Source organism: Ostrinia nubilalis, chromosome 17 (assembly GCF_963855985.1).
Source record: "Ostrinia nubilalis chromosome 17, ilOstNubi1.1, whole genome shotgun sequence".
In the NCBI taxonomy this organism is placed as follows: Eukaryota; Metazoa; Arthropoda; class Insecta; order Lepidoptera; family Crambidae; genus Ostrinia; species Ostrinia nubilalis.
In genome coordinates this window covers 2,748,174-2,760,828 of record NC_087104.1, presented here as the reverse complement: position 1 = coordinate 2,760,828, position 12,655 = coordinate 2,748,174, and the positions used below count along the sequence as shown (strand labels likewise).

Here is a 12,655-nt window from a genome sequence, read left to right as displayed (position 1 = left end):
TTCACCACCGCTGTGACGTTCCTCAAACACTATGAAGTTGTGTAAACTAACTGTGAGGTGACGAACAACAGACGCATAGGTAGAATACACATTAGCACTGACCTGACGTCTGTGAGACGGCGAAAGCTCCACACAGGCAACACAGGAGACCCTGAGCTCTTGCGCCCCCTACTGAACGATAGTGTATGGCAAACGCGGAAGGTACCAAAACGCGGGGAGAAGCGACAAAAAGGCGGGGAGATAAATCAAAAAAACGAAATGCGGTGTCTGAGAGACGGGCAGGTCACCAGTTAAAGGTTAATAGTAGGCCCAGTTGCCGTAAGAAAAAAAAATAAAAATTCAATCCAGCGACTTGGCACATGGACCAAACTAAAAGTGGAAATCTCCTAGCAATGGAATTTAATCGAGTTATTTATATTTCGTCACAGTTTCATGTGCAATGATCATAATAGAACTCAACTGGAAAGCTGTCCATCTGTTCTGTAAATCGAGTCATGTTAAAATTCATTATTAGTATTATGAGCCTTTCAGGGCTCTTATTCCCAATTAGGTAATACTAATATAGCTAGAGATGAAACTTATTTTGTATTGCGACTAATAAAACATAAGCCTACCAAAAATGTAAAGATAGCCAAGATTTTTTTTAGAAACGAAAAAAATACTTATTATCCATTTGCGATCATCACCATCATCGCATCGCATCACATAACCGCAAATGAACCTTTTTGGGATTTATTACCTAAGGTTAAGTACCTCTGTTTGGCATCGAAGTAAATTCGTGACTGCAGCGCTCTTTTGTTGGCCCCTGACAATATTAATGCGGTCCAGCTCCTCGTGGCTGCCTCGAACGCCTAAGGAATGCCGCGGTATTTGTATAGTGGAGTAAATTAAAGCTTATTCAAGTTGATACTTTACTTAGCAAGCTATGTAAGAAGTAGGGTTGGTAACTCAAGTAATAGTAAGTAGGACTATATGTAAAATAAACCTTAACTTCGAACTTCGAACTCCTCCTATGTTCTTCTGATTAAATTCGTTGCGGGTCCAATGACAGTTTAACTTTCCCCCGGGACAAACTTAACCTTCACTGTTTGGGTTTTTACTGGCGGCCAAGCTGGTCCTGGCTACACAGGAGTTGGTTTGTACCAAATTGATTTAAAACAGTGTTCAGAAAATAATTGATTTACAACTTTTCAGTCAAGTACCTAATGTAGAGTCAATGGGAAAATTTAAACTAATATAATTACCTAATAAAATTGTACTTTAGAGTATAAATAAATATTTAATGTGGTTCACTTTATCCTAGTAGCCTAACTCTAGAAGGATAATGTCAAATAGTTCACAATTAATGACTATACCTACCTTTTGACGCATTATTAGGTTTTACGAGTCATACCGAAATCCTGCTTGATGAATCCGAGAATGGTTTCGATAGTATAGTCCCTATTAATGTACAATACTATGTACACTATCCATACTATTCCTATTTACTATCTATTTCATGTAGCTTTGTACAATCGATAGTAAAATTTTCGAGTTCGGCAACATAAATAAACCCCTCGCGACTTGACGTCACCGCGGGAGGTGGGGGAACGAAATAAAAGCAGGATTGGTCGTGTCAAATTCCGGACGCCACCAACAGATGGCGTTGTGCTTACTTAGCTCGCGCAAGACAAGTATTTTTCCAGTCTTTAAATGTCGTGGATAGGAATTATGATTTATCTAGTTGATCTTAACAACTCATGGCACTCAAGGAGGGCCTTGAGCAATAACAGGACGAGTTGTATTTTTTGGAGTAACAGACTAGAGACTAACGAGTGTGCTAGGACCTGTTACTATAAAAAAACATTTTATTATAGTTAATAGACGTATTTGTATTATTGACAAGACCTATGATGTACACTTACAACCTAACTTACCTATAAAGGAACTAGACCTACATATAAAGGTCTACCGCATAATTCAGTTGCCTCTGTGGTCTAGTGGTAAGACCACCTGCTTCAGACGCAGAGGTCCCGGGTTCGATTCTCCGTGGGGGCAGATTTTTCTGTTCGGTTTGGTTGGTGGTAGGGCTTGTTCTAAGTCCGCCTGGCTAGATACCACCATCTTACCTAAGTCTGTCGCCATAACAACAATGTTAACAGCATTGTTGTGTTCCGGCAGTTAGAGGTAGGATAGCCAGTTCCTCCGTGGTTGAGGATTCCGGGTGAAGCTCGCTTCCACCTTCGGCCTGATCGTCACTTACCATCAGGTGAGATACAGGCCAAGAGCTTCTACGTTGTTTATAAAAAAAAAGTCAGTGTCTGAGCTACAAGAGCGGCACGGGAGCGTTTCTGTTAATGTCGAACGTTAGTGAGACTTCAGATTTGCATGCTCTGTCACGTCATAAATGTCAATGCCATCCTTCCCGTGCCACTCCCATAACTCAGGCTGATTGAGTTAAGCAGTAGACCTATACTGACCAATTAAATTGAAATTGAAATAACTATAGACAAAACCAAGTGCCCTAATCTTGGACCAACTGGCGACCTATTATTTATGTGCACGATCCGATAACCGCTTTGAAGTCTGTCCATTTGTTGGGCCGATATCGGTCATTATAGGACAATTATATGCGTTAAATATTGTTATTGCTAGCGGCACTCTTTGATTGGCTAATACGGTTGATTTAGAGCCGATTCTGGGGTCAATATTGAGAATGCGATGTTAGAGTATGGTTATTCAATAGTGTAATTTAGTTGTATGCATAGGAGAGTTTACGGAAACATTTGCTAACATCTCCTGGTTTTATACCACCTGCCATGCTGTAATTAATAATTTAAATGTCATAAAAACTTTATAAGTGTTGAACTGAATCCCCTTCCGCTCATTTGTGACGTGCCCTTCAAATATTACCTGGCTATTTCCCTAAAACTTTATATTTCTAAACTAGCGGCCGCCAGCGACTTCGTGCGCGTGTATCCCGTTTTACCCCCTTAGGGGTGGAGTTTCGTAAAATCCTTTCTTAGCGGATGCTTACGTCATAACCTAACTGCATGCCAAATTTCAGCCCGATCTGTCCAGTGGTTTGGGCTGTGCGTTGATAGATCACTATGTCAGTCAGTCAGTCAGTCACTTTTGAGTTATTATATTTAGATTATCCAGCCTGCTCATCCAAAGCGAAAACCCAGCACGAAAAAAAGTGATACCTAGACAGAATATTACAGATAGCGTTGCGGGGAAGCCCCTTATTTGAGTAAAAAGTCTAAAAACTATAATGCAGAAACTTACCGCATCTAGGCTTTGATAACTATAACGCGATGTTCTAGCCCCTAACATTTTAAGAGAACACTTACTAAATTATACCAAATTATTAAACAATTTCCACTTTATACTACGACTACGACGCTGTCACTTGAACGACAATTAACAGTATAATAATTATAATATTGTCAAACAATAGGCTGTATGTGTCACACTTTGATAAAAATTGTGAGGAGTCGCGTAAAACCAGTGAGGTCATCTAATTAAACGTTAGTTTACCTTTCCTGGTTTAGATATTGACTGTGTTTGCTTTCCTTTTATGGTATGAAGCGTAAAATTTAATTGTTTAAAATATGGATTTAAAAAAAATATTTTGATTTTTTTTCTTTTGCCCATTACTAACGTCATTTCATCTCTCTTTTATAATCTGTGTAAGAAATAAAATTTATTTCAGCCACATTTGAATTTGTAACAAACTTATTAAAATACGTTAATCTGTGTACAAACTTAGGTACCTACATTTTTATAGGTACCCACTCTGTTTAATATGTATTATCTGACTAAACATTACCCTGCCTATTTACGTACGTACGTAACGTACCTACATAAACCTATTACCACAATACCAATTATTATTTACCTACTCGTATCTCTATCAAAATTAATCCATATTAGGTAGTTTTGTAGTTAATGGTTAAAAATAGGCCAATAGGAATGCGAATAATTCCAGTGTGTCTATCCTTTTACAAAAGGTAAGTCATGTCAGTTTATTTCGGTAACCAATACGTTCCAGTTGCCTCATAAATTCGTCAGGAAATTGACTCTACCACGAAGTTTTTTGTCTAGATTAAAGTCATTTACTTTTTGCAATTAGGCTTTTAAAAAGCGCTTTTACAATATCTAGTATTATTTTAATTCTACTGCTTCGGGACAACAATTAGGTAGCCTAATTCACGTATTTTGATAGTCAAGATCTTGCTGACGTTCATAAGTCGTCCCATTAAAAAACAGTTCTAAATACGTAAACACAAGGATCATTTTGATAGAACAATTACTCGATAGTATCGCAACTCAGTGTTTTGTTGTCGTTGAAGTTTTGTTACGTGAATAAGGCTACAGTGCTGAGAAGAAGCAGCGCAAGAAACTCAGTAGGGTAAGGGCATGGGCAGGAATCCTGTAAATGTGCAAAAGCATCTTCCTTTAACGAACTGAAATACTCAACTTGTACCGCGGGCAAAGGCTAATCTTAAATATGACATCTAAAATAACGTTCAGTTATAGGTCTGGCTAAAATTAACCACAAGCGATCCCAAGATAAGCCGCCTGGCCACCAGGAAACGGCAATTTAACCACTCGCTAGAAATTAGCGGACAAGGAGTTGCCACAGAAACGCGATAATTTTAGGGTTCTCTAGTCGAACTAGTTAGTTATTAATATTTTAAACAACTATTTGAAGATATATTTCGAGAATTTGAAGATAGCTTGTTTCTTGTAAGTTTTTTGACATTTGTCGGTCATTCGCTACCATATGATCAAATGACGCATCGCATGTGCCAATAAGAAACCTCGGACGATCTGTCTTGTATCGTCCACCGAGTGGAAGGATTGTCCACACCAGTCTTCCGTTCCGACCACGGGGTTGCTACAAGAAAAATGTATGTCCCAACGACCACCACCTTTGTGCCCCGGCTACAGAAGTTTGGAAATTCTGTGGGCTATGTCGGACCAGGTCCTCCCACTACAGGTAGAGCGATATTTTCAGTTTATCCCTAAGGTCAACTGGAGGAGAAAGCCGAATGGCATTAAGTTCACCTTATGTACCTACCGTTAGGCGATTATCACACTGCGCCGCGCTCCGCCGCGGTACGCGGGACGACAGATTTAATCATTGTATGCAAGTACCTCAGTTTGTATAGAAAATACGCGCGGCACAACACACTGACAACGCGTCTGCGCGCGGGATTTTTTATATGAAATCACGCGGACCGCAGCGGAGCGCGGCGCAGTGTGATAAGTTTATCTACGGAACCCAGCTTGAATTCGAGCTGCACTTGCCGTATGAACTCATCAGGGAAGACAGCTGACACGCGATTCAAGGCCGGGTAATTAACCGACTGCACTAATATTTAGACGGATTCCATTCATTAATAATTGTGCTGTTTTTATTAATGTATGGAGCCATTCCTTTCATTTAAAATGCAGTAAAGTTAATGGCGTCGTTTAGTATAAAACTAAAATTATCTTTTATCCGCGGTTTAAGTTGAATAATGTTTTGTCAAAGAAAGTTTTTATTTATCATCAAGATAAGAAAACTTTTTCAGATTTTGTTTTTTACTATAATACATAAATGAATATCAAATCAAATCAAATCTTTTATTCAATACTTAGGCCCTTTCCAGGACGGTTACACACGACCCAAATATAGCTTGCCTAGTCCTTAAAAATAAATAAGTAGAGTCAACGATTCCTTATAGCAAATGTTATACGTTTTTTACGAAAATAATAACATGTACTGATTTAAGGAAAGTGTAATGTGCTATCAACAACACATAATTATCATCATCATTGTTGAGAAATGTTATACATAGGTATTATAACCGCGAACTAAGCCGCAATGTATTTAGTTCACTATCATGACGTTACTCTGAATGTTGTCCATAAATCTCTACACAAAAATAACATAACCTATTTCAGATACATGCTGATTCCGTTAATTTAATCCAGTCATATTTAAATAAATGTAAATTCTGCTATTATTAGATATTCCTACCGAAAACTAATTTGGTACGAATCCTTCCTCGTGACTCAGTGACCAGAAGAGTCGTACTAGGAATCGGAATACCAATTTATTCTAGTCTATGGTTGGAAACAGACGATGTCCATAGACAATACTAGACGTTTGTAGACAGATGTTTATGGTTTGTTGACGTGAACTCGGCCACTGACCGACTTCTGCTCACGTAACTTAATTAAAGTACAGTCAGCGACAAAAGCGACCTATAATTTTTCATCATTTTTTTTTATTGCTATTTTTGTGTGTTTTTTTATGTGACAGGAGGCAAACTAGCAGACAGATCACCTGATGGTAAGTGAATATAATGTATCAACTTTTTCATAAGAATCATGTTTTTTTTCCTTACAGTGCGGATTTGACATCTTAGTCGAAGTCTCTTAAATTCTGTGTCTCTACTAAAACATTTATTATTATTGCTTTTATAATTGAACGAATGGGATGATAACAATCTTATTCCAGGACGCAGATGCAATCTTTGAAAGAGAGAATCCGCCGGAAGCCTATTTACACACAGGTGCAGGCTGTGCATTCTTTGGAGGGGCTTAAAAAATAAAACAGGGAAGACGAAAGAGTTGGGGATAAAAACATGGGAATCCACAAATTAATGGTTCAGGAATTTGATAATCTACTATTTATTTTGTCAATTGACATTCTTTTTTTTTGTCTATCTATTTTCTATCCATCATGACCAAGCTCGCTCTCTGAATAGGAAGTTCGGGTGTATTATAAGGATTTTTTTATCCACATCAAATAAGCCCTTACTGCATGTAATTTTGTTAACATGTGAGATTTTTTTGTTCATGACTGTACATCGAAAACTTACCAGTGTTTTCCTAAGCCCTAAGCAAAGCATGGTTCACCGCGTAACGTATCCTTAGTTGTATTGCCTAATAGGATAACAACTAATAACTACCTAAGCTTAAACATAATTTTATAGAGTTTATTTTTAGTCACTCATCGTGTTTCGTAATTAATTCCTCATCAGTTACTTACGATTTTGACAATTAATTTCTATATTTAATCTGTACCTACACAAAACATTTAATGTGAAATGCAGTTATTTTTGATGATTACACATTATTCGCGGTACATACACGCAACCTTGTTGAATGCATTTTGCAGGATTCGTGAAAATTGCCAGCGGTTACTTGTTAAATTGCTCTTAATTAGAACAATTTAAGGAGTCGTATATTTCACAATTTACAGAATCGCAAAAAAGGATGAAAATCCAGGCAGGAATTGTACCAAGTAGCTCCGAGTCGAGAGAGTGAAGTTGAAGGACCCGCTTTAACCCCCTAACTGCCTTTGTACTACTCATAGGACGTCAACAAAAAATTTGGGTTAAAAGTAGTTCCGCACGAAATGCGTTCGCACAAAATTTAATGTGCGAAACGACCCATCTCAATAATAATATTTTTTAGTTGGCGTTTCGCCCGGGTGTAATAAAAACGCGCGCGAATCGACTCCTTCGAGAACTAAGTAGTATGAGATTACTAGTTCTTGAAGGAGTCGATTCGCACGCGATTTTAATACTTTTAATACATACATATATCCGGGCGAAACGCCTACTAGAAAAATATTATTATTGAAAGGGGACGTTTCGCACATTCGTGCGAAACTACTTACTACTAACCCAAAAATTTTTGCTTATTAGTGTGTTTTGCAGTGCAAATACCATAATTATGGTGTAAATAGCTATACCGATTTACTGGTTTATTTAGTATGTTTTTTGTATTTATTTTTAACCATGTTAATAATAGATTTTCCATTTACTAAATTTAAATGTTTCACTTATTAAATTCAGCAAAAAGTACCTGGAGTTATCAGGAGGTTATCGTATACTATTACAACAACAACAATACAACGGTATTTCCCTAATATTTTTGTTGTTGGTAATATTGGTAATATTAACAGCTTCACAAGTATAACATAACAAGAAAATTCTTCCTAGTCCAGTCAATGAATGCTTTAACGACGGTGTAGAGAGAAATCCCTGGAACACAATTTCTGACCTCGGGACTTTATTTAGACTAGTTAGGAGGTGAACATAGCAAAAGTCCCCGCCCTTAGCCCTTGAGCCGGCGGGGAGAGGGGGGTTCAAAGGTACCACTTTTCGGTTTTTCGCTTAATCCTCGGAAACTATGCGTCCTAGTGACATGGCTACTATGAACCAAAAAAAGCTTATTCAATTTGCTACAGGTGAGACAGTCAAGTTTTTCTATATCTTGTATAGTTTTCGCGGTATCTGCTCTAGAAGGTCTGTAATATTGGAAATTTTAATTTTGTCTTATATGTTCCCATCAGGAGAAAATCGACTAAATCAACATTAAGCAAACATTATAGACATGTGGGAGCATGTTAAGCCTAGTTTCAGGGAGGGGACTGCATCGTGCGTATATTTAGACGAACCAATTGGAGCCACTTTTGACTCCTCATCACTCAAAAAGTACTGTGCATTAACACTTCAAATTTGGCTCATTTGTTGAGACTTGCAAGATAAACATCAGCTTCAAATTTCATAAATATACCTCAAACGGTTATTTAGGTATCGACGTTCAAAAATCGACATTTAGGACACTAAAATCTATCTATCACCTGTGAAATGTTAAAATTTACTGGTTTTTTATTCGTTCCTTTGTATTTACACAGCTACCTATTTGGATGCCAAATTTGAACCTTCAAGGTCATCTGGAAGTGGTTAGAATTTGGTCTTATAGGTCAGCCATGTAGATTTTTAGACGTCAATACCCAAAGAACCGTTTGAGGTATATTTATGAATTTTGAAGCTGATGTTTACCTTGCAAGTCTCAACACATGAGTCAAATTTGAAGTGTTAATACACAGTACTTTTTGAGTGATGAGGAGTCAAAAGTAGCTCCAATTGGTTCGTTTAAATATACGCACGGTGCAATCCCCTCCCTGGAACTAGGCTTAACATGCTCCCGCATGTCTAGAATATTAGCTCAATGTTGATTTAGTCGATTTTCTCCTGATGGAAACATGTAAGACAAAAATAAAATTTCCAATATTACAGACCTTCTAGAGCAGATGCCGCGAAAACTATACAAGATATAGAAAAACTTGACTATCTCACCTGTAGCAAATTGAATAAGCTTTTTTTGGTTCATAGTAGCCATGTCACTGGGACGCATAGTTTCCGAGGATTAAGCGAAAAACCGAAAAGTGGTACCTTTGAACCCCCCTCTCCCCGCCGGCTCAAGGGCTAAGGGCGGGGACTTTTGCTATGTTAACCTCCTGACTAGTCTAAATAAAGTCCCGAAGTCAAAAATTGTGTTCCACGGATTTCCATCTATAATGCTTTATTGACTGGACTATCCCACACTTACATCGGTTGCAGAGTAAAAGGTGAGAAATCTTTGGTAATTCCACACTTAACGTAAACAATCGGAGCTTGTTGCAGTCAACTCTACGCTTGGGACTGCATAAACATAAACAGTAAACACTCCACAATCAATCGAACGGCCGTAAACTTAACCTAATGTTGCACCGAGCCGTACACTTGGTCGTTTGGCCGGCGGTTCTCAACATACCTACGGATTTTATTTATAGGGTTCAACAGTGGGACTGTTGGGAGACCCAAAAGATTTGATAAAATGTATTTTACATTTGAATGTATTTTTTTAGTTACAAGGTATTTAACAACCTTTTTTTTTTTGGAAAGTGGGAAGTGTTTCACATGCCGTTTATTTTTAAATTGCTGTTTTTATTGTTTTAATAATTTAGCAAGATTACATATTTTAATCAACATAATAAATCTTTTCACACACTTTAAAATCTGTTGCAGAGTCAAGGTGGAGAGTCTTCCCACTTTTAACTTGGTTCATGGGCGAAATCACCGGATTTAGTTTTTAAATTCTTTTTCCAAGTCGCTGGAAGACTCAAACTGAAAACAATTTATAGATACCGTAAACTTTAACGTAAACAACAACATTGAACCTTGTTAAAGTCGACTCGTACGTAATGGGACAGTAGTATAAGCACTCCACAATCAATCGAACGGCCGTAAACTTAACCTAATGTTGCACCAAGCCGTAGCTCGGTCGTTTGGCCCGCGGTTCCCAACATGCGGACCATTTATAGTGACATAAAAAATGTCATACCCAAGATTTTTATGGAAATGTCATTTAAAAGAACGATAGAAATAATCTGTTTTTTTTTGCATTATTGTTGTTAAAATTTTATAAGATTGTGACTTGCTTTGCCCTTTTTGAAAATGAGAGGGGACTCAATTACGTCATTTTTATTACTTAGGACATAAATAGGACAGTTTGACGTACCTATCAGTTCTGTTGCTACAATCGTAGTCGCTTATGAAGAGTCGGTTTGTGACCACAGCCGAAACATCAAACTGTAAGTACTCAGACGTCATATACTACACATAGATTTCGAGTTTGACACCCGTATTCACAAACAATGCTTGCTTAAGTGAAGCAGCAAATCGAACGCACAGCGTTGAATAGAGCTCTATGATTGGTTCACGTGTCACCCTGTGCGTCCATGCGCACTGTGAGACCTCATAGTAATGTTTGTGAATACGGGCATGAGACCCGTAATCTTTCAGTTACAAGTATCAATCTTAGTTTTACCAGTCAAAGGATTTGCCCCACTTTTTCTCAAAAGTTTACTAACTTACCAGGGCAGGGTGGTGTTGGGATTTGGGATGTTTGAGAACCTTTGTCATAAGACCGATAACAATAAAATCGTCAAACAGTTAGTTCATGGTTTATTCATGGTGGCTGCTTAGCTTTTTATATAACATTTGTTGTGTAAATTCGGCTTTAAACGTAAACATTGTTCGCTAATGACGTCGCCGCGAAATGTGTCAGGCTGATAACTAGTAACTGTCATTTTCTGTGCTGTATCTTTTGTGATGAAGTTGACCATATACGACCTTACCTTTATAGATATAAGGTCGAATATTAAGCTGTATTTTGCGTATTTAAATGTCACAGACAATCGTTATGACAAGCGTTGGTCAATAGACCTCTCTATTTATAGAATAAACAATCTTAATATTGATTAGAGAAAAGAGCTACTTGTTTATAGAATCAATAAAATATTATGAGCTGTTGAATTTATGAATGGAGATAAATTATTCAGTTTTGTGTTAATTTTGACATGTTCATAAATAAATTCGGTTCATCTAAAAAAGGTGCGAAGTATGTTAATTGTTACGACTTATTAAAATAAAACCAGAGGTATCACCTTTTTGATGAGAAATTCTGTTATTACTCGACTGTGTCAGAAGGAGGGTTATGTTTTTTGAATAATTTTGCTTACAAAACAAGTACTGAGTCCCGAAAACCAGCACACTAGGTAGCTAGTCCTTAATTATGTTCATTAAACTTATAAATTAGTCCAGTCAATGAATGCCTTAACGACGGTGTAGAGAGAAATCCGTGGAACACAATTTCTGACCTCGGGACTTTATTTAGCCTAGTTAGGTGGTGAACATAGCAAAAGTCCCCGCCCTTAGCCCTTGAGCCGGCGGGGAGAGGGGGTTTTAAAGGTACCACGTTTCGGTTTTTCGCTTAATCCTCGGAAACTATGCGTCCTAGTGACATGACTACTATGAACCAAAAAAAGCTTGTTCAATTTGCTACAGGTGAGACCGTCAAGTTTTGCTATATCTTGTATAGTTTTTGCGGCATCTGCTCTAGAAGGTCTGTAAAATTGGAAGTTTTATTGTTGTCTTACATGTTCCTTTCAGGAGAAAATCGACTAAATCAACATTGAGCAAACACTATAGACATGCGGGAGCATGTTAAGCTTAGTTCCATGGAGGGGACTGCACCGTGCGTATATTTAGAAGAACCAATTAGAGCCACTTTTGACTCCTCATCATTCAAAAACTACTGTGCATTAACACTTCAAATTTGGCTCATGTATTGAGACTTGCAAGATGTACATCAGCTTCAAATTTCATAAATATACCTCAAACGGTTATTTAGGTATTGACGTTCAAAAATCGATATTTAGAGCACTAAAATCTATCTATCACATGTGAAATGTTAAAATTTACTGGATTTTTATTTGTTCCTTTGTATTTACATAACTACCTATCTGGATGCCAAATTTGAACCTTCGAGGTCATCTGGAAGTGGTTGGAATTTGGTCTACAGGTCAGACATGTAGATTTTTGGACGTCAATATCTAAAGAACCGTTTGAGGCATATTTATGAAATTTGAAACTGATGTATATCTTGCAAGTCTCAACACATGAGCCAAATTTGAAGTGTTAATGCACAGTAGTTTTTGAGTGATGAGGAGTCAAAAGTGGCTCAAAGTGGTTCGTCTAAATATACGCACGGTGCAGTCCCCTCCCTGGTACTAGGCTTAACATGCTCCCGCATGTCTAGAATGATTGCTCAATGTTGATTTAGTAGATTTTCTCCTGATGGGAACATGTAAGACAAAAATAAAATTTCCAATATTACAGACCTTCTAGAGCAGATGCCACGAAAACTATACAATTTATAGAAAAACTTGTCAATCTCACCTGTAGCAAATTGAATATGCTTTTTTTGGTTCAAAGTAGTCATGTCACTAGGACGCATAGTTTCCGAGGATTAAGCGAAAAACCGAAAAGTGGCACCTTTA

General features: G+C 37.6%; 2 protein-coding genes across 4 annotated transcripts in view; one reads left to right on the top strand and one right to left on the bottom strand.

The window, feature by feature from the left end:
- LOC135079823 (phospholipid phosphatase 2-like) overlaps positions 1–12,655 on the top strand; it is a 139,858-nt gene that overhangs the window by 29,346 nt on the left and 97,857 nt on the right. The window lies entirely within an intron of this gene.
- LOC135079822 (phospholipid phosphatase 2-like) overlaps positions 1–12,655 on the bottom strand; it is a 130,921-nt gene that overhangs the window by 64,440 nt on the left and 53,826 nt on the right. The window contains exon 1 of one of the 3 annotated variants that reach the window (XM_063974436.1): positions 3,268–3,357. The exons of the other annotated variants lie outside the window; for them this stretch is intronic. Within the exon in view, the coding sequence (XP_063830506.1) occupies positions 3,268–3,315 (48 nt within the window). The 5' untranslated portion in view covers positions 3,316–3,357. Of the gene's footprint in view, positions 1–3,267; positions 3,358–12,655 lie in introns of those variants that run through there. 3 annotated transcript variants of the gene reach the window in all.